Source organism: Rattus rattus, chromosome 5 (genome assembly GCF_011064425.1).
Source record: "Rattus rattus isolate New Zealand chromosome 5, Rrattus_CSIRO_v1, whole genome shotgun sequence".
Lineage (NCBI taxonomy): Eukaryota > Metazoa > Chordata > Mammalia > Rodentia > Muridae > Rattus > Rattus rattus.
Window position 1 is genome coordinate 137447315 of NC_046158.1, and position 21217 is coordinate 137468531.

The window sequence follows — 21217 nt, forward strand, 5'->3', positions numbered from 1 at the left end:
CAGGCTGGATTTCTGAGTTATAGGCCAACCTGATCTATAGATCGAATCCCAGGACAGCCAGGGATATACAGAGAAACCCTGTCTCACACACTGCCCCCCCAAATAAATTAGTTAATTAAAAAACAAAGATGCCATTGTTGGTGTTGTTTGAATGTGAAATTTCCCCTGCAGGGTCACGAACTTGAACAGTTGTTTCTCAGCTTATGGTACTGTCTTGTCAGGAGGCTGTAGGACTTTTAGCAGAGGCTCATGAGTTACCAGTGGCCTGGCCTGGTTTTAGCCTGAGCACACTTCTGCTCCCTGCCCCACTCCTGAACCACTGAGATTTGAGCAAGCAGCCTCCTTGCCAGAGTGGACCCAGCAATTTCCAAAGGCTCCCGTGACTTCCTCGCTGTGATGGACTGTACCTTTTCAAACTGTGAACCAAAACGAATGCTTCCTCTTTAAACTACAGAGCACCCAGAGGGGAGAACAGTAGCTAATAGGGACGCCAGTTCCATGCTGGTCCCAGTGCTGGGCTCTGCGTACTCAGAAGGCAAGAGGATGCGGTCCTCTGTCTCCAAAAGGTCATAATAAAGCAGCAGAGGCAAGGTGAGTGCATAAATCATGTCAACTGTAATAGATGCCATCGGCTTAAGCGGTGCCCTTTAAATCACCGCTTAGCGAGTGCTGAGCCAGAGGTTTTGAGGGAAGATGTGTGCTTCTGACTGGAGTCTATTGAGGAAGTCTTTGTAATGACCTTTGACCTGGGTCTTGGAAATCAACAACTGTTGATCACTCAGAGAAACAGAAGAAGGTAGGGTCGACCTAGGCAAGACGACAGCCTGAACAAAAACTCAAGTACCTTCTTTTTTTTTCTTCCAGAGCTGAGGACCAAATTCAGGGCCTTACATTTGCTGGGCAAGTGCTCTATGACTGAGCGACCCCAATGCCTCAAAATAATTCAAGATTTTATTTTTAATCATGTGTAATCTGTGTGCTGAGTATGGGTTTGCATGACAGCAGTGCTCACAGAGGCCAGAGGCTCAGATGCTCCTGAGCTGTTGATCTGTTTGGGGACATTTCACACAAATGGAATCACACAATGTGCGGTCCGTTATGAGCAGCTTCTTCCACACGGATGTTTTCAAACCACATCCGTACTGTGCTCACATCACTACTTCTTTTTCATTGCAGAATAATATTCCGCTGTGTAGATACTCCCCATTTGCCCCCTTACCAATTAGTGCAAGTTTGGGTTGCGTCCACTCTGACCATTGTGAACGCTCATGTACAACTTTTTGTGGGGATGTGTTTTTTAATTTCTGGTTTCACTCTGGGAGGAACCAGAAGGTCAAATGTTTGCTCCATGCCTACCTGACACCTGACAGCCTGCTGTCATATGGGACTGTGTCCCCAAACAACTGCACCACAGAGTGTCTCCAGCACAGCTGTGAGAACGGCCAGGACTTTCCACATCCTGCCCTCAACTGTCATTATCTGCCTCAGGGTCATAGCCCCCATGTGGGTGCGGCATAATCTCCTTGTGGTTTGAAAGGGAAAACTCAGTGACACTAAGTATCTTTCCATGTGGTCAGTAAGCCATCTGTCCAGAACTCCTCCCTCTCCCTGACTTCGTGTGTGTGTGTGTGTGTGTGTGTGTGTGTGTGTGTGTGTGTGTGTGTGTGTGGTGTGTGGCCAAGTGTGTGGGGAGGGCGGATGTGTGTGCATTTTCTGCAGTGGAAGATTTCAATAGCATTTGAAGAGTCTGGAAAGAACAATTCATTTCAGCTGGGCACGGTGGCACACACCTTTAATCCCAGCATTTGGGAGGTAGAGACAGATGACTCTGAGTTCAAGGCCAGCCTGGCCTACTATAGAAAAACCCTATCTTGAAAAAAACAAAACGAAAATGAACAATCGGTTCCTCCTCTGGGTCACAGTGAGGGGCTGATGGTTTAAGGCCTGCACAGTGCCTCAAGCCGCTAAGAGTCAGTGCACGGTTACTGTTACTGCAGCTATTGTTAAAATCTAGCTCTGGGTCTGGGAAGGTGGCTCAGTGGTTAAGAGCTGAGTTCAGTTCTTAACTCCCCCACCAGGTGGTTCCCAATCACCTGAAGCTCCCGTCCTAGGGGATGTGACATCTTTTTTCTGACCTCTGCAGGCACCTGCATGCATGGGGAACTCATACATACACACACATAGGCACATGTACATACACATAAAATAAAATAAAAAAGTCTTAAAAGAAAAAAAACAACGTTGTATTTAAAAAAAAATAATCCAGCTCTGACTGATTTGGGGTGACTCTGGCCTCAAGTTGCTTTCCCGGGCTTCAGTTTTTTTCAAGACCATCAGGGGTCTCAGCAACGCAGATCACTGCAGCACCAAGTTCAAGAAGCCCTTCCCTACCGAAGGAATGCGCCAATGAAATAGGAGATAGAAAGGAGGCGTGGTCTCTGTGATGGATGAGAGCCAATGAAATATAGGAGATAAAAAGAAGGAGGAGGGGTCTCTGTGATGGACAAGAGACAAATATCTTGCGCTGTTAAGATTTGGCACTGCCAAGCGTGTAAACGGCTTGTCAGCCCTGATCAGGGCTGGCCAGGCCTGGGAAAGAATGGAGGGGGAGTTGGCAGGGAAATCTTTTCAGGGGGCACGGGGCCTGGTGGTGCCTGGTGGGACGTGGGCTGCCGGCACGCGTCTTTAGCCATCTCTGTAGGGCAGGACCACTTAGGTCGGGAAAGCATCAGAGACCAAGTGCCCTCCTCCTAAGTCCCCATCACGGCCCCTACATAATTCTCTCTTCCAGGCTTTGGGCCAACCTCCCAGCTTGCCTCCTGTCAGCCTCTCCTCTGCGTGTCCACCATGGGAAGCTTCTCTGCTGTCTCCCCAAGGGTCACTTGGCAGCTGTCCCTCTCAGATCTCCCCACTCTGCCCTGCCCCAACACCCCTTGCTGGACCTGGCTTTCTAGAGCAACAAGATTGCCTGCCACTGCTGTCAACCCACAGCCCTCCAGGGGGCGCCAGTTATGACATCCCAACTCGTCCGTGTGCTGAGAATAGGCTTACCTGCCACTGCAGGACAGCATTCCCATACTTGGTTGATGGGTAAATAGAAAAGGCACAATCAGCTGTCGGTGTGGGCTCCTGGCTGTAGTCCCGGAACTAGGGGTGTGAGGCAGAAGAATTACTGAGAGTTTGATGTCTGGGCTTTGTAGTGAGTGAAACCACCTCAAAAGAACGAGAGAGGATAGGAGTAGGGAAATGGGTTGGTGGGTAAAAATACTAGCTTAACAATTATGAGGACTGGTTCATATCCCCTCATGCAAAAGCCAGGCCAGCCTGGTGGTCACCTAGAATCCCAGCCCTGTGGAGGCAGGGACAAGGGATTCCCAGAGCAAGCTGCGCAGCTAAACCAGCAGGAATTGGTGAGCTCCAGGCGCAAGTGCCCTCAGCCCAACAAATAAGTGTCGGTTAATGGAGGAAGACAACCAATGTCACCTTCAGCCTTACCCCAACATGCACTAGATTCCATCCCCAGCACTGCATGCATACTAAGGAGTTGGAGGCAGGAGGATGACAAGTTTGGGGCCATCCTCTCCACCAGGGCAGTCTGAGGCAAGCCTGAGATACATGAGACCCTGTCTTAACTATGACTTTTCTGCTGTTGTGATAAAGCAGTGCAAAAGGGAAGCATTCATTTCCGCTCACAGCACCAGAGGGATACAGTCCCCATTGAGGGAAGACACAGTGACAGAACCTGGGTGCAGGCTGGTCACATTGCATCAGAACTCAGGAAACAGAGTGAATTGGCAGTAAGCTGGGCTATAAGCCTCAGATCTCACCCCCTAAAGATTCCGCATCCTTCCCCATCAGCGCCACCAGCTGGGGCCAAGTGCGTAAATATGTGAATTTATAGGGGACATTTCATATTCAAATCCTCCCCAGGAGGGGAGATGAGGGGGGAGGAGACGCACATGTTAAGTGCACAGTTGCCAGTGTGTTTTCTTAAACATCCCAGTCATGCTAACCAGCTTCCAGAGTCAGAACCCTGCCGGCCTCGCCTCCCAGATGCTTCCCGTCCCATGTTCCCCTTCTGAGCTGTTGCCCAACCCTTAAAGGCACCGCCATCCTGACTTCCATTATCGTAGATCAGCTGTGCCCAGAACAGAGCTTCCAGTGCTCGAAACCATCCCATCTGTGCTCACTGGCGGCACATGTTGGCTATTTCTTCTTCCTGAGGCATTGCCCACATGACTGGCCACTGACTCTGTATCTATGTATTTATCCTAAGAATTCTTGCTCATGGCCTTTGCCCGTCGCATCAGCTCCCATCTGCCTGCTCTATGTCCAGCAGGGCTTGCAGCCTTCAGCAGAGATGAGTATGAACCTAAGTTCATGCCTAACATCCTTCAGGGCGACGTGCCGACTCTCTCTTCCTCCAGCCTGCTCCACATGCTCAATGACACTGTGCGTGTGTGTGTGTGTGTGTATTGTGTGCTTGTGTGCACGTGTGTCAGTGTGTGAGAGTGTATGTGTGAGTATGCACATGTGTGAGTATGTGTGTTAGTGTATATTTGTATGAGTTCACTTGCGTGAGTGTGTACATGTGTGAGTGCATGTGTGTATGTGCATGTGTGTGTGTGCATATGTGAATGTGTATATATGTGTATGACAACTCACTGACAGACCAACTGATATTTGAACTTAACTGCGGAGTGACAATATCCTCACATGACTGTTTTCCACCTTTTAGACCACATTGGAAAAATCAATAATAATGGGCAGTGGTGATGCACACCTTTAATCCCAGCCCTCAGGAGGTGAAGGCAGGAGGATCTGTGTGAGTTTGAGGTTATCCTGGTCTACCTATCGAGTGAGTTCCAGGACAGTAAGGACTACACAGAGAAACCCTGTCTTGAAAAACCAAGAAATAAAAATCAATAGATAGGTAGATAGGTAGGTAGATAGATAGATAGATACATACATACATACATACATGCATACATACATACATATATACATATATAGATGATAGATAGATACATACATACATACATAGATGATAGATAGATACATACATACATACATAGATGATAGATAGATAGATAGATACATACATACATACATAGATGATAGATAGATAGATAGATAGATAGATAGATAGATAGATAAAGGAGTTGGGGATTTAGCTCCATGGTAGAGCACTTCCCTAGCAAGCGCAAGGCCCTGGGTTTGGTCCTCAGCTCCGAAAAGAAAAAAGACAAAATAACAAAAAGATAGATAGATAGATAGATAGATAGATAGATAGGTAGATAGATAGATACATACATACATACATACATACATACATAGATGATAGATACATACATACATACATACATAGATGATACATACATACATACATACATAGATGATAGATACATACATACATACATAGATATAGATACATACATACATAGATGATAGATATATACATACATAGATGATACATACATACATAGATGATAGATGCATACATACATACATATATAGATGATAAATAGATATATACATACATAGATGATAGATAGATACATGCATACATACATAGATGATAGATACATACATACATAGATATAGATACACACATACATACATAGATGATACATACATACATACATAGATGATACATACATACATACATAGATGATACATACATACATACATATATAGATGATAAATACATACATACATAGTGATACATACATACATACATAGATGATAGATACATAGATGATAGAGATAGTAGATAGATAGATAGATAGATAGATAGATAGATAGATAGATAGATAGGAAGAACAAAGAAGAGCAGGGTGTGGTGGTGAAAGAGTAACTTCAGCCGTTAGCGGTTGGAGGTAAGAGGATCAAGAGTTCAAGGTCATTCTTGGGCTATACAGTGAGTTCAAGACCAGCCTAGGCTACAGGAGAACATTCAAAACAAATGAATGAATAAATAAACAGCCCCAATCCCAAACCAAACCCAAGTAAGCTAGCCAAGCCTTTGTCATAAAGTAAAAACAAACCAGCCTTGCTGATAGTAAAGTTATCATATCAATCAGTTGTAATATACAGGTTGGGCTTTGGACCGACCTTAGGCTGCCAAGTGGCCGGAGCACCTGGGGGAGGCTGGGCAGAACAAGGGTGTTTGGCTGGTTGTGCGTAAACACATTGTTTGGAAGGCAGTGAGGAGTTTGTGGGAGCACTCACACGGAAGAGGGTGGTGCTCAAGTGGAGGCCAGAGCTGAGGTCCAGGTTCTTTCCTCAGTTCCTCCTCTGTTTTATTCTTTGAGACAGAGGTCTCACAGAACTGGAGTTTGATGTTTCATCTAGACTCCTGGCCAGGGAGTTCTGGGGGCCTCCTGTCTCTGCACTCCATTCTCTGTGTCTCGGTGTCTGTCTGTCTCTCTCTCTCCTCTCTTCTTTAAAAAAAAAGATTTATTTATTTATATACTGTATACTGTACAGTATTTATGTACAGTATACTGTACTCATTGTCGCTGTCTTCAGACACACCAGAAGAGGGCATCAGATCCCATTACAGATGGTTGTGACTCACCATGTGGTTGCTGGGAATTGAACTCAGGACCTCTGGAAGAGCAGTCAGTGCTTTTAACCACCGAACCATCTCTCCAGTCCCCTTCCCCTCTTCTTCTTCTCTTCCATCTCCTTCCTTTCCCTCTCCCTTTCCCTCTCCCTCTCCCTCTTCTTCTCCCCCCTCCCTCCCCTCCCTCTCTCTGTCTCTGTCTATCTCTGTCTCTGTCTGCCTCTGTGTCTCTGTCTCTGTCTCTCTCTGTCTCTCCCTGCCCCCCCTCTATCTGTCCCCTCCCCTCCCCTCTCCTCTCCTCCCCTTCCCTCTTCTCTCTCTCTCTCTCTCTCTCTCTCTCTCTCTCTCTCTCTGGCTCTGGGATCCAAACTTAGGTCCCCCAACTTGTTCATCAAAGCACTTTCCCTACTGAGCCATCTCCGCAGCCCATAAATACATTTTTACCATAAAGTTTTAAACTTATGTTATGACTCACTGTAATTGGACAAGTGCATTTTTTTTTAATTTCTTAATTTTATTTCCTCTGGCAAGACAACTGTAGCTTTTACTTTTTATTTTGACAGATCAGATTTAAGAAGAATACAAAGGGAAATGATGAATATCGATTCGGACACAAAAGTAAATATTTAGAAAGCGCGTGAAAAGTCTCCCCAGCAAATTGCTGGAGACTTCTAAGCTGCAGATTCCTTTCCTCTGAAGTCTCTGAGGCCGGTTCCCAGAAACATTTTCCCCTCATACACTTCCTGAGATGGCGGTGCCCTGCCTGGAACACAGCACACACAGCTTCCAAAGCTGGGCACACACAGATGTGCACGCCGGCTGAGGTAGCCTTTGCTTCCTAGAAAATGGGCTCTCCCACCCTCCTTCCTGCCTCCTCTGCCCAGTTCACAGGTTGCTGCACCTCCCAGCTCAGCTAGCACACTTCCTGCCTGTCTCTGGCTGATCCTCCTCAGGCCCCAGGCTCCACAGTACCTTCCCTGTCTTTGAGTCCAGCATATGTGTGAAATGTATATTATATTGCTAACTGTCATGTGTTGTTGGAGCTCACTGAGAGCCTCTGGAGGTGAGGTTCATTCCCCCACCCCCATTTCACACACCCTCCAACATGTATATCTCAAAATGTCCTCTAGGGCCCCTTTGTTTGAGGATGGGATGGCCACCCTAACTCTGTGAACGGAAAAGGCAAAACAGCGGGAGAGTAAAAACATTGTGTCTTTAAAAACAGCTAGAAGGTAACCATTCCCAGCAGACATTGCTACATTTATCCCATGATATAAGAACTTGAGAACCCACCTTGAGTCTGCCTCTGCCAGATGTTGTAACCATCGGTGTTATGCTTTTGGTTTGATTTTGAGACAGGGTCTCATTGTGTAGCCCTGGCTGACCTGGAACTCACTATGTAGACCAGGCTGGCCTTGAAGTCTCAGGGATCTGTCTGCTTCTGCTGGGATTAAATGTGTTTGTTCTTTTACCTGGAAGCAGTACCCGGGGGCCCCTCTGCTCTGCCTAAAACTCTCTACTGGGAACTTCAGCTGACTGCCAAGGAGTCCATTGCTGCTTAGAGGTTTTTGTTGTTGTTGTTGTTGTTGTTGTTGTTGTCGTCTTGTTCTGTTCTTTTGGTGTTTTGTTTGTTTGGTTGGTTGATTGGTTGTTCTTTTTGTTTGATTGTTTTCCCTGGAGACCGAGTTTAGTCTGTAGTCCTGGCTGGCCTGGAACTCACTCTGTTTACCAGGCTGGTTTTGAACTCAGAGACGCACCTGCCTGTTAACCTCCAGAATGCTGGGTTTAAAGGTGTGTGCCACCACAGCCCAGCTCCGCAGGATGTTTGGAACATCCAATTTGAATCTCTCTCTCTCTCTCTCTCTCTCTCTCTCTCTCTCTCTCTCTCTCTCTCGTTTTGGCTTGCTATATACTTACTAAATTCACTCATTCAAAACCCAAAATATGACTCATTCTTAGAACCACACAAATCAGTGTGACAGGTGGTGACAGCATGGGAAGTTGGGCACTGTCTGCTTGGTACTCTCGTCTACTTTGTATTTCCAAGGATGTGACCCTGAGCCTGTGCAGTAAGCTCTCTGGTCACCCTTCGATCTGCTATACCGAAGAATGAGGATGTCAGGACCCAGGACCCTTGTGTATGCAAGGCACTTGGAGGAAGCTTGCCTTTTAGACCAACGAGCCAGTGGCTCTTGGAATCCATCTGCCTCCACACCCAATGCTGGGGTTACATAGGTGCTGGGGATTCAAACTCAGGTCCTCGTGCTTACAGAGTTAAAAGCTCTTACTGCTGAGCCATTTTGCCAGCCTCAGCTTGGATCTTAGAGTTGATACCACATCCCTCTTGGCTCCTCGTGTTTCTCCCTGGAGTTTGCTCATATAGTTTATAGGTCTGTCTTGCTATGGTGACCTTGTGTCCCTAAAATCTAGTATAACACCTGGTCTATATGAACTTTGACTCATCCAGGTGTCTTCAAGCTATAGCCCCCAAGCCATTCTACACCACTGCCTCATTTAGCTGGGCTCTGAAGTCACCTCTCCAATCCCAGCTGTGAGAGATGCCTAAGTAAATGATCCCTGTCCCAGTCACCTACACTGATCCCACCATTGTCTTGTAGCCAGAGTTCCTGTTGGCCTCTGTGTCCTTGGCCCCCAGTGGTTTGTAAGCACCCCCCCCTTCTGTAGTCTTGTCCAAGGTTGGGTAATAGGCATTGTCCAGGTGCTCCATTATGATGGAGATCCAGAGAGGGCAAGTTACTTCCTCGTAGTCACACAGCCTGAGAGTGCTGGGAGATGAAACATCAATCACCCAGAACTGCTTAGTTCATCTCACCCCAGGGTCACTGCTGTCCCTTTGGGGGACCTCTGCCAGCTAACCATGTGGCCACTCAGTTCTTCCAAGAAGAGTGGAAACTGGGTGGGCTCAGCTTTTGCCCTTATTCTTTGTTATGAGTACACCCCACTCCCACCCGTGCCTCAGTTTCCCTGCCGTAAGAAGGGTGATCTTAGCAAATGAAGGAAAATCATCACTCCTGGGGGACCTTGCAGGCATTTCCCCTTAGTCTGTCTGTCTGTCTGTCTGTCCCAGAATGACTCTGGAGGAGTGGATGTAGAACCGACAAGGCTGAACCTTTGCCTCCGGTTGTCTTCACTTTTTTTTTTTTCCAGAGACAGGGCCTCTCCACATGGCATAGGCTAGCCTCAAACTCACAATCCTCCTGCCGTAGCCTCAGTGCTGAGATGACAGGTGTGTGCTAAGATGTTTGATATTTCTTGATCTAGGGCAGCGGCTGAGGACACTGTCTAGCGGCAGCTCTCTGGCCATCTGTGAAGGGTGTAGATCAAGTCTGACCTGCAGCTGGCTAGAGTGGACATGGTGCTGAGCGATCGGGGGTTTATCGAGGCCCCAGGAACCCGCTGACTTTACCCAGTGGGCAGGAGTACGCGTAATCATGGACAACTGTCTTTAAAATGTACCACACGCCCAAACTGGTGGCACCACCTCCTCTCTGCTCCCTCATTTCACAAGAGAAAGAAGCAGGAAGAGGATGAGTAAAGCCCAAGCAAATCCCTGAGACGGAACCCAGGCCACAGCTCTGGCTAAGCCTTCTCCTTCTCCTGCTCATATTAATTATTTAGACAGCTTTACTGAGATAGAACTCACATGCTGTGCAAGTTAGACAGTTCAGTGGCCTCCAGTCCAGACAACTGCGGCCATCAAGACACTTCACAGAATTCCCATAATCCCCTTGAGTTCCAGCTCCCCATCCCTCCACGTCTCAAGGTCCAGGCAGCCACCGGTCTACTTCCTCTCTATAGGTGGGATCATCCATTCTGCAGCTTTTGTTTCTGTGTCCTTCCACTTAGCTTATTTCTGTCCTTACTGTGGTGTGTATCAGGGCTTCGTTCCTTTTCACTGCCAAGTAATATTCCACGATCAATAACAGCATAGTTTATTTGTCTCGTAATTAAATTAATGAACAGTTAGGTTGTTTCCACTTCCTCTCAACTGTGAATGGTGGCACTGTGGACAGCATTGAACATCTTTGTGCCCACACATGCTCTCCTCTCTCATGGAATTTCTGGGGCATGGGTTGCTCCGTATTTATTATCATTTTGGTCTTCTGATAATCAGGCCTAACTATGGGGGAAGAATGTGCGGGTAAACTCAGGGCTTCCAATGTCCAGGGTCCAGGAAGCAAGTCTGCCCCTTTCCTGACCTCCCCATGTCCTCCCCCTCCTCTCTTTCGGCTGTTCTTCAGAGAGTGGTGGGATAGCCAGCCAGATCCCAACTCCTCTCCGTTGGCCGGGCCTTGGGTAATTCTGTGACCTGAGACTCCATGGCTGTCAATGGTGGCTGTGGACTCATAGGAACACGCACAGAGCAGTGTTTTGTGTCTGTAAATTTTCTCAACACTCACTGAGAGTCTGGTCCTGTTCTTCAAGGCTGGACATGCCTTCCATGGGCCCAGCTTCTCACTTGGATGGTTTATTTCTTCTCCTACTGGACACAGAAGCCATGGACTGCCTGGGGTTCCTAGTCCCTGAGTACCTGCTCAGACCTATGCTTAACACCCCCTGGCCTAGCTGTAGATTTCAGCTTACGCAAATTCTCTTTTTTCCCTCCTGGTGGCTTCTGAAGTGGCTTTTCCCTTTCCTTGTCCTCTGGAGAAAGCATACCTTTTGGAGCCTAATAATTAACTGTTGAATAAACTTTTGCCAGTAAAGGAACCAAAAAGACACAAGTCACACATTTCTTTAATCAGTAACTTTTCTGTAGACCTTCTGAACCCAGAATACCCAGTGGCCTGCAGATAAGGCCCCTCAGGAGAAAGGCTCACTCCACCCCCAACCGCTCACAGGGCCCTCCGTTCCCCGCCTGCATCCCAGGCACAGTGTGGTCTTGTGTGAAGACACCTCTGTCTTCTTCGGTTTGCTGGCTTTCTGATCAAACATTTTCTTTGTCCTGGCCACATGTCCTCTAGCAGCTAGCTTTTTTGACTGGGTTCCTGATTGCCCCAGCCCCGAGGTAAATGTGCATGGAGGAGGCAACTGGCTTGGGTCCACCCCAGCCTCCCTCTTGGACTCTATCAGCATTCTGAAATTCCAGGCTTGGCTGGAGGCTGAGGGGTGAGCTGGCAGGCATCCTAGGCAAACAAGAGCAACTAGAAAGGAAAGAGGCCTCTGGGGTGGGAAGATGAACCTGACCCCCTATTCCATGAGGGCTGCCAGGCATGTCTGAAGGCCTCTATCCCAGAAGTCCCAGCCCCTGGTAAGCAGGAAGAGTCAGGGCTTTCTCCACCACACTCTGTGCAGGGCATAGCTGCCTGTGTAGACCAAGGCTCAGTTTTGCAACCTATCAGCTGTGTGACTTGGGGCAAATTGCTTAACCTCTCTGACCCTCTGTTTCTGTATCTACAAATAGGTGAAATGGCATAACCTTTAGGGTTTCTAAAATCCCAGAGGAAGATTTAGGAGTGTGCCACATAAGCACATTTGAGACATTCTGCCACTGAAGACCCATTACAGGGCCATGCATCTGTCCTGTGTAGACAGCTGGATTTCTCTAGGCTTTCATTGAAACTTTTGTATTCTAAATGTATTCTAAATAGAGAATAGAATGCTCTCTTTCTCTCTCTCCTCTCTCTCCTTTCTCTCCTCTTTCTCCTCTCTTTCCTCTCTCTGTCTCTGTGTTTATATGTGCATGGTGTGCACATGTATGTGTGCACGTGCACATGGAGGCCAGAGGTCAACATCAGGTGTCTTCCTCAGTGGCTCTCCAGGTTATTTTATGAGACAGGGTCTCTCCCTGAACCCAGATATCACTGATTTAGCTAGACTGGCTGTCCCCAAGATCCATGTGCCTTACCTGCTTAGCTTCATCCTCCAGTGCTGGGACTGTGAGCTTGGGTGCCGTGTGCCCAGTTCTGTGTGTGTGTGGTAAGGAGTCAAACTCAGGTCCTCACGCTTGTGTGGCAGGCACTTTTCTAGCTGAGCCATCACCCCAAAGCTGAGGCTGTGCTCTTTGATCACATGGAGCAAGCACTAAGTACAAGTATTCATTTTGGGGGTGGGGGTAAACAAGAGAAGAGATTCAAGCCAGCTGAGCTATGTACAGCAGAGACGGCTGGGGCAGCTCGGTTCCTCCGTGTTAGTAGTGAGCAGTCAGACAGCAAGCTGGGGTTGGCAGCCTTGAGTTTTCCCAGGAGCCTCTTGCTGTGAGTCTGCCCCTGCCCCAGAGCACCCAGAACACAGGCAGGTGCAGAAACGAGTGTTCATAGCCCCAGCTGCCACCTGCATAAACATCTGCTTCAGATGCACAAAGGCCGAAGCATCTGGCAACAGCCTAGGAGAGCCTTAGAGAGGGGTCTCCTTAGAGCTGCATTTTGGAAGCCGAGAAAGGGTTCTCCATGTGGAGCTGATGGGCAGAGGCAGTGACAGTAGGTCCCACCCAGCCCCTCCTTTCCCTTGCTGACCACCTCTGTATTCAAGGGAAGTCTTCCAGAGTCCTTTGCCAGGCAGCTGGCCTCTGCAGGTTCTTTTAGCAACTAATAGTAATAGTGATAAGAAATTACCAGGGTTGGGGATTTAGCTCAGTGGTAGAGCACCTGCCTAGCAAGCGCAAGGCCCTGGGTTCGTCCTCAGCTCCAAAAAAAAAAAAAAAAAAAAAAAGAAATTACCAAGTAATAAACAACTAAAAGTAATAATAAAAGACGACAGGTGTTACATTCATCTGTCACTTATCTATCATCCAATCTATCCACCATTTATCTATCTATCATCTATCTATCATCTATCCACCATTTATTTATCTATCATAAATCTATCATCTATCCACCATTTATCTATCTATCATCTATCTATCATCCATCCACCATTTATTTATCTATCATCTATCTATCATCCATCCACCATTTATTTATCTATCATCTATCTATCATCCATCCACCATTTATTTATCTATCATCTATCGTGTGTGTATGCATGTGCATGTGAAGATCAGAAGACAACTTTCAAGAGTTGGTTCTCTCCTTCCACCACTTGTGTTCAGTCATCAGCCTTGGTGGTGGATACCGTTAGCTGCTGAGCCATCTCTCTGGCCCTGGTTCTGTCTTCGAGCACATGGCTTACTGACACAATGCCCAAGTCACCCGAGGTGTCCAGGGAACGTGAACTTGATACCCCAGAAAGGTGACATTGGGAGTTATTTTACATTTGTATGTATGTGCATGTGTGTGTAGGAGTGCATGTGTGTGTGCATGTGTGTGCATGTGCATGTGCGTGTGTGTGTGTGTGTGTGTGTGTGTATGCACCAAATGCCAACCCTCCAGTGTCATTTCTCAGGTACTGTCCATCTTGGTTTTGGAGACAGAGTCTCTAGCTGGCCTAGAGCTTACCAAGTAGGCTAAACTGTTTAGCCAATGAACTGGAATTTCATCCTCATCCGTAGAACTGGGATTATAGTTGGGCACCACCACACCATGATTTGTTACCCCAAAGTAACAAAAGGTGACTTTTGAAAGACACAGAAGGGTATTTTAGGCACAGAGAACAGCAAAACATAAGAGGCACACACACCAGGGGACACAGGAAATTCCTGGCTCAGCAAGTGGGAGAGGTTTGTGGGTAGAGCCTTGAGAACCAGGAAAGTGGGAGGGGGGTTGTTAAAGCTTGGGTGAGAAGGCAGGGGTTGGCCACAGGTGTGAGTGCTACCCAACCCCCTCAGAAGCTCCCAGAGGACAAGGCAGACCTTGTTTGAGTGTGGAAAATAGACCTTTATTTCAGTGTTCACATGTGCTTCGAAAGCACGCCTACTGCCTGAAGCTTGCACAGACCAAAAGAAACGGAACCGTGTGGGGATAGGGCAGATACAAGACTCACGGTGCGATTCTCTGCATAAAGCGGAACGTGTTAAACGCAGCAGTGTGATTCTTCCCAAGTTCTTCTCTGGGATTTCAGGGGGTCCCAGAGTCTCTGATCTCACTCCCTAGAAACCCCTCCACACTGCAGCCTTCCAGCTTGAGGGCCCAGCCACAGAGGGGTAGGAGTAGGCTAACTCAGATGATGACCCATAGGCTTCTGTGCTTTTCTAGAGACAAATGCTGTGTCTAGGCGTGCTTACCAAGGAGGAAGGGCAGGTGAAGGGGTAGCCCTGGTGGGTAGGGACCAGCATGGACATTTAAGGCTCCTTCTGTGAAATCTAGTCTAGGCACTATGTGAGTAGCTTGTGGGTTGTCCTGGAACTGTATCTGAGGAGCCCAGGCACGGGTGAGAAGCAGGACACCCCAGAACTGCCCTGGCCTTGGATGGAAGGCTTTAGAAGTACAGGACCAGGAAACCCTGGAGGTGGGCTTGTCAATCTCTGCTCTGGTGTAGGAGGATCAAGCCCAGAAGAGGAGGATAGAGTGTAGCCCTCCTTGTGGCTTAAACCCAGGCTCTGACTCCCAGCTCTCGAGCCTCCCTGCCCCTCCCTCACCTCCTCACCCTAACCGTGTCCTTCCGGACTCAACCCTAGATGGCCTCTCTGACACCCTCAGGTCAAAGCTGGTGTCACAGATAGAGTGCTAGATTCCAAGCCAGATGACACAGGTCGTGTTTCTAAGCTCACCCACTGGCCCTGCAAGTGATGGCTGGCCTGTCCTACTGGCACAGTACAGCACAGGCAGCCTCAGTTCCCACCCTGAAGTTTCTCATGGACATCCAACAGGCTGGTGTCCCTGGGAGAACTCGAGGTGCCTAGCACATACAGTTCCCCTTCAGAGGGGAGGCGGGTGGGAAACTGTTGGCGAGGCGGCTGAGTTCCTTCGTTGAGCCAGCGGGCTCACCATCCGTTTGCACTCCCTCTGAGGCTCTAGAGACAGTTCAAACAATACACAGATACAGAGCGCTGGTAATGGCTCTCCTCTTACTCTCGCCAGGGTACTGGCTGTATCGGCACAGAACATTCCTCAGCTAAGGGGACAGATGGGGAAATAGATCCAGAGGAACAGGATGGGCCAGAAGTACATTGTCTTCTGAAAAGCCCCGAGGCAGTCATGTCAGCCCGAATGGGGTGCAGTCGTCGCTCATTATCTGGGGATAAAGACCAGGTTGAGTTGAGGGCTGGCAGGTGATGGGCTGAGTCTGGGTGAAGGGGGTCCCTTAGGCCGGGCCGATGATGATATTCCGGTAACCCTTGACCGACTTCAGCTTGTCGCACTGGAAGTTCACCACCAGCTTGTGGAGGCCAATGTCAGTCGGGAACAGGTCAACCCGCACCTTGACCGCATCTCCTGCTGGCACAGGATCTGAGCTGCAGAAGGAAAGAGGGTAAGTTAGGAGACAGGCCTGGCTGCTATGGAACACCAGCGAAGACACACTAGGACTTAGGCCAGGACGTTGGCGAAGGAAGACTAAGGCCAGTGTTGATAATGGTTCCAACTCATGGCTTCTGCAAGGTTAGGCCTCCTAGAGTGTGTGTGTGTGTGTGTGTGTGTGTGTGTGTGTGTGTGTGTGTGTGTGTGTGTGTGTGTGTGCACAAGCATGCACACATGTATGCATATACACGTGTGTGCATTTGAGCATGTACACAAGTTTGAGTGTATATGAGACAGTATGTATATATGTTTATATAGCGTATATAGGTGTGAGCAAGCACGTTGCTGGTGCGGGCAGGGCAAGCATATGTGGTGAGTAGATCTGCCCATGTGTACTGGCAGCCATGCACATGCCCAGTGGCTACAGGAGAGACAATGCATTGTGTGGATTGTGTGGATTGTACATGCTCTCAATTTGTTCTGGTTATATGAATTACATGGCACTGGAAAGAAAAGCAGCGTGTGTAGATGCAAATGGCTACAGATGCCCCGTGCCTGGGCGTGCATGTACACAGAGACACATGTGGGCATCCAGACTGTTTGGAGACAGCACACGGTGACTGGTGCGTCCCAGGTCAGGTGTGTGCTGGTGGGGGATTGACCTGCAGTTAGCATGTTGTGAGAGTTGAAAGGTCACCTTGTGGGCACTCTGGCTTGGGGTTTAGGGTAGATGAGATGCAGGTGAGCAGGAGATGAGCAGATTGGGCTACAGGCTGGGCTGGGTTCAACACCCTTGCTTCCTGGCTCTAGCCTCCTCCTCCCCGAGACCCAGTACGTACACCTCCACAGACTTCTGTTCCTTGGTCAGGCCAGCCCCCTCCACAGTGAAGACACAGTCATACAGGGAATCAGAAAGTGGGTTCTTCAGGGACACCTCAGCCACCAGTTTGCGGTTCTGCTTGGGCTCCCCCAGGATCTGAAAGGGTGCAGGTGAAGGTTAGGGCAGAGAGCCAGGCTGGATGCCCACGGAGTTTCTCCCAATGTTTGCTAAAAGAAGTTATGCCCAACTCTAGGGCACGTCTTGGTGCCTCCACTTCCCATCTGCAAACCACAAATGATGGATGCGCTTCAGGGCCTTTCGTGGAACTTTGCTAAGGCTCCACATGACCCTGGGGGGGGGGGGTGAAGGGTCTCATGTGTCCCAGGGTCCGAAGCTGGTAAGTCAGGACTGGAACTAACCTGACTGATCTGAGCTGTGAGCTACTGGGGGAAGCTGAGCCTTTCTGAGCCCTGGTTTGCTGAGAAGAGAAAGCTGTCAGTTCTTCAGGACAGATAAGCTGAGGTCTGCAAGCCCTTGGCCGACTCTGGCCCATGACTGTGAGGTGCTCTACAGCAACTGCTGCTGGGGTGTAGGGGCACCCCAGAAGAGGGCTGGGGGGAAGATGGTGATGATGGTACAGTTGGCTTTCACCAAGCCTCCAAACATGCAGTATGAGGCGGTAGCCACTTCCTGTGGCCATACTTGGATTCTCACAGTATCCCCAAAGTGCCAGCACTGACCTGGTCCCACAGAGCAGTGAACTAGGGACCAGAAGGCTGAATTAGGGGTTGGGGATTTAGCTCAGTGGTAGAGCGCTTGCCTAGCAAGTGCAAGGCCCTGGGTTCAGTCCCCAGCTCCGGAAAAAAAAAATTAGCGTCTTCAGCGCCACCCAATCACAAGCCTGAGCCATCCGGATTGCCACCCTTTGACCGCAGCAGCAACACCAAGGTGGGTACTGGCCCTTTAAAGTTACCTAAGTCCCAGACCCAGACACCACACCCTCCACCCCAGGCTCTAGTCGCCCTTCCTAGAAGCTTCAAATCCTGCATTCTCTTATCTTTATGGTGCCTTCCTTCCACAAGGACCAGGAGGCACAGAAAGGTTGCAGAGAGAGAAGCAGGTGTGTATAGGTGGGAGCTCTGTCCTGAGGCCCTGTCTGCTCCTTACCCGGATCTTGATTTCGGGATTCTCCAGGTAGAGATCTCTCTCAGCCAGCAGGTAGCTGTTAGCGGCTGGCTCGACGAGGAGACCCCGCACCTTGATGAGGTTCGACTCCGTCAGGCACCCGCTGTACTTCTCGTAGAGGATGCGAAGGGGGATGCTGTTCTCTGTTATGAAGGGGAGGGAGGGAGGTGTGACGGGTGACCTGTGACGTTTGGGCTGTGAGGGCTGGATCCGACCAACTGCTGAGATTTCAGACCACCACAGCTGGATAGAACCCAGAGCCCCGCCATGCCAAGCGGGCGCTCTCGCACAGAGTCGTTGTATTCCCAGTTTGCCTCACTTCCTTCTCGGTGACCTGGCAGGTCGCCACCTACTAGAGCCTACTAGTAGTACACTGGGCAATATGGATGCTTAGGAGACTGGGGAGAGTTTCCTGAGTGGGCCAGGGAGGCACCAGTCTTCTGGAGAAGGAGGGCAGCTGACTGGCAGACAGCACGCCTCTCCCAAGGCCTTGGCTTTACTTTTGATCACCCAGCTTACAGACAAGAAGGCTGAGGCTTGGGCAATGGTGTTGCCGTGCATCATGCCCACAGCTGGACAAGCCACCCAGGCATCTGAGTCACATCAGCAGCGACACCTGCCCTCTGAGAGTGAGCTCACTCAGCACTGGGCCACACAGCCTTGACCCATTTGAAGCGTGGGCTGTATCACATTTTAATTATTTTTTTTTCTGAGAAGAAAACGGAGGCTTAAGGGCAGCAGGGGTTTGTGGGAAGCAGGACGGTTTGGAGAAAGGAGCCCAGAGCTGGGATCTACTGGCTTTTGCACCTCCCAGCCTATCTGCTCATTCACTGAGACCCTGAGCGAGTCCCCTTGCTCCTGGATTCCCTGGGAAACAGGAGCTCTGCACAGTTGTTCCCCCAAGCTCATTGGACAGAGCCAAGTTTGCAGCATTGTGACCCTGCAGAGAGCAGCCAGCACTGACAACAGACACATCCCCTTCCCTTGCTAGCATTTATATACCCGGAGTGGAATGGCTATCACAGAGCAGTAGGGTCCTCATATTTACATGGTATCTTTCTACAACCTGCTTGATGTTTTTAACATCACCACCACCACCACCACCACCTCCATCTCTACCTCCACCACCACCACCATCACTGCCTCTACCACCACCACCACCACCTCTTCCACCACCCCGCCACCACCATCTTTTGCTAAGAGAAGATTTTCATCATTATTTGTAACAAACCAACACCACAATAAACATAGATATAGATATAGACATAGATACAGATATAAATAGATATAGATAGATATAGATATAAGCTAATTGATAATGAGGTGACTCACAAGGACTGGGGTGCCAAAGGCAAATTAGTACCTCTCTGCCCCTCCACCTGGGGACTGCTGCCCAGGTTAGCTGGAGGACTGACAAAACTGGGGGATAGTGGCCTGCCTGTCGTTGACTCCAGCAGCCCGGGGCACAGCCTTTAGAAAGCTGGGCAGTGGGTGGCCTTCCAGCTGTGTCAACGCCAGGGGGACCTGCCTCTGCCCGATGATGTGTCCATGAGGACTAAAGGCTGAAATGGCCAGTGACACCCTGGGGCAAAATAGAAAGAGGAAACCCTGGACACGAGGAGGGTGTGGCCATGACTGCTGGCTTGGCCAGGCCAGGCCAGGCCCTGGAGAGCTGCTGGACGTTCACAGATCAGTCACCAGGCCTTGGCGTTGGGCCAAATGCTGGCTGGTAGGAGAAACTGAATGCGGTCAGTCTCCGTTCCCTTGGACATTATGACCTGTTCTAGAAGGGTCCCTGGCGATGGTCACTGAACAACACTGACTGCCTTCCTGATCTGGTGACTGAGGGAGGAGAGAGAGAAAGAGAGAGGGAGGAGGAGGGTGGAGAGCATCTGGACTCCATTCAGCTGTCCTGGGCCTGGCTTCCTGTCCATTAGTACATGGAAGTCCCCAGATCATATCATCAAAGAGCATAAGCACAGTAATTCTATCAGTCTCAGGTTGACCTTGGCTTTGGAAGCCCCAAGAGGCCATGTTGGACTAACTGTGCTTTCTAGTCAGAGCCCAGCACACAGAGAGCCCCTGACCTGTACTTCCTGCTTCCTATGCTGTCCCTCGTGGATTTCTGGCAGGCAGGGCCCTGTTGATTGAACTGTGGGCCTGGCTGGAGCTCCTGCAGCCCGATGCAGGTGCTCTGATGGTATCCGTGAGGCAAGGGTGACTCCACGGCTGGCAGTAAGGCACCTGGTATCTAGGGCTTGTCCCACGTTTATCTCAAAGTACACTGCTTTCCTCAGGACAGCTCATGAGTGAGTGGTATCAGCGGGCGGGACTGGCCTTTGTGCAAATTAGGGTCTGTGGCCTGCGTGGGAAACTACAGCTGTGTTTCCAGGGCAACAGCAGCAGGCAACTGGGATACGGACGCCCGGGCTACCCCATGTACCCATGGTGAGAACCCTTGCCTCTTATTCTTGGACCCACACACAGGGGATCAGTTGGGTCCTTCCATCAGGTGGTGGAGATACCCTGAGCTGACACTGCCACCTGTCACCCACCACAGTGGTGAAGAAAGGCCCAGCCTTCATCTCCCTGGATCTCACACGGATGCAGACAGCCCAGGCACAGTGACTCCACATCTGCCCTGAGTCCTCAGCGCTGTCCATCCGGTGACCAGGTTGCTGCCTCATAGGATGGGTATGGTCATCTTGCTAGCCTGTGACATTGCCCTGTGAAGGCCGTGGAGGCAAAAGCCACGTGAGTCTAACTGGCTTCAGAATGTATCTTACAATAGTGTCAGTGCTGGGACCCAAGGCCTGGGGCTAAGAGAATTTGCCAGGCCTGTGAGAGAAGAGTCAAGAAGTCCTAGACACAGGTCTGTCTACTCAGAAAATCTGGGCTATGCCAGAGCTGTGTGGAGGTCCTGGGAGTGGGAGTAGGGAGAGCAATGGCTTAGGCCTTCTCCTCGTCCAGGAAGGTCACACTGGCTCTCCAGTACTGAGTGTTGACAGTACAGAAGCACACACAGTCCACACTGGCCGAAGCTCACCCTCCTGAGCCCAGGGGACAGGGTCTCGGAGGGGGTGGGGTGGCTTCACCCAGCGGCCAGGATGAGTGGTACTCCCACCAGGTCCCAGTCCCTTTGCCTTCCCCAAAAGGGAGACATGGATGGCCTATGGGGCTGGACTGTGTCCCGGCTCTGTGTTATCCCAACGTGTGACCTCAGGGACAAGAACAACTATAGGAGAACACTGAGGAGAGAATTGGAGGTGACAGAGAGCCAGCGGACTCATGGGAAGATGCCATGAAACAAGGCAGGCTCAAACCCATCCCCTCGCTAGCTGCACAACT

General features: G+C 49.7%; 1 protein-coding gene across 1 annotated transcript in view; it reads right to left on the reverse strand.

The window, feature by feature from the left end:
• Window positions 1-14322: 14322 nt before the first annotated feature.
• Window positions 14323-21217, reverse strand: part of Tgm2 (transglutaminase 2) — a 29593-nt gene continuing 22698 nt past the window's right edge. The window contains exons 11-13 of the mRNA XM_032904644.1: window positions 17852-18012; window positions 16704-16840; window positions 14323-15860 (exon numbers count right to left, since the gene is read on the reverse strand). Of these exons, the coding sequence (XP_032760535.1) occupies window positions 15710-15860; window positions 16704-16840; window positions 17852-18012 (449 nt within the window). The 3' untranslated portion in view covers window positions 14323-15709. The remainder of the gene's footprint in view (window positions 15861-16703; window positions 16841-17851; window positions 18013-21217) is intronic.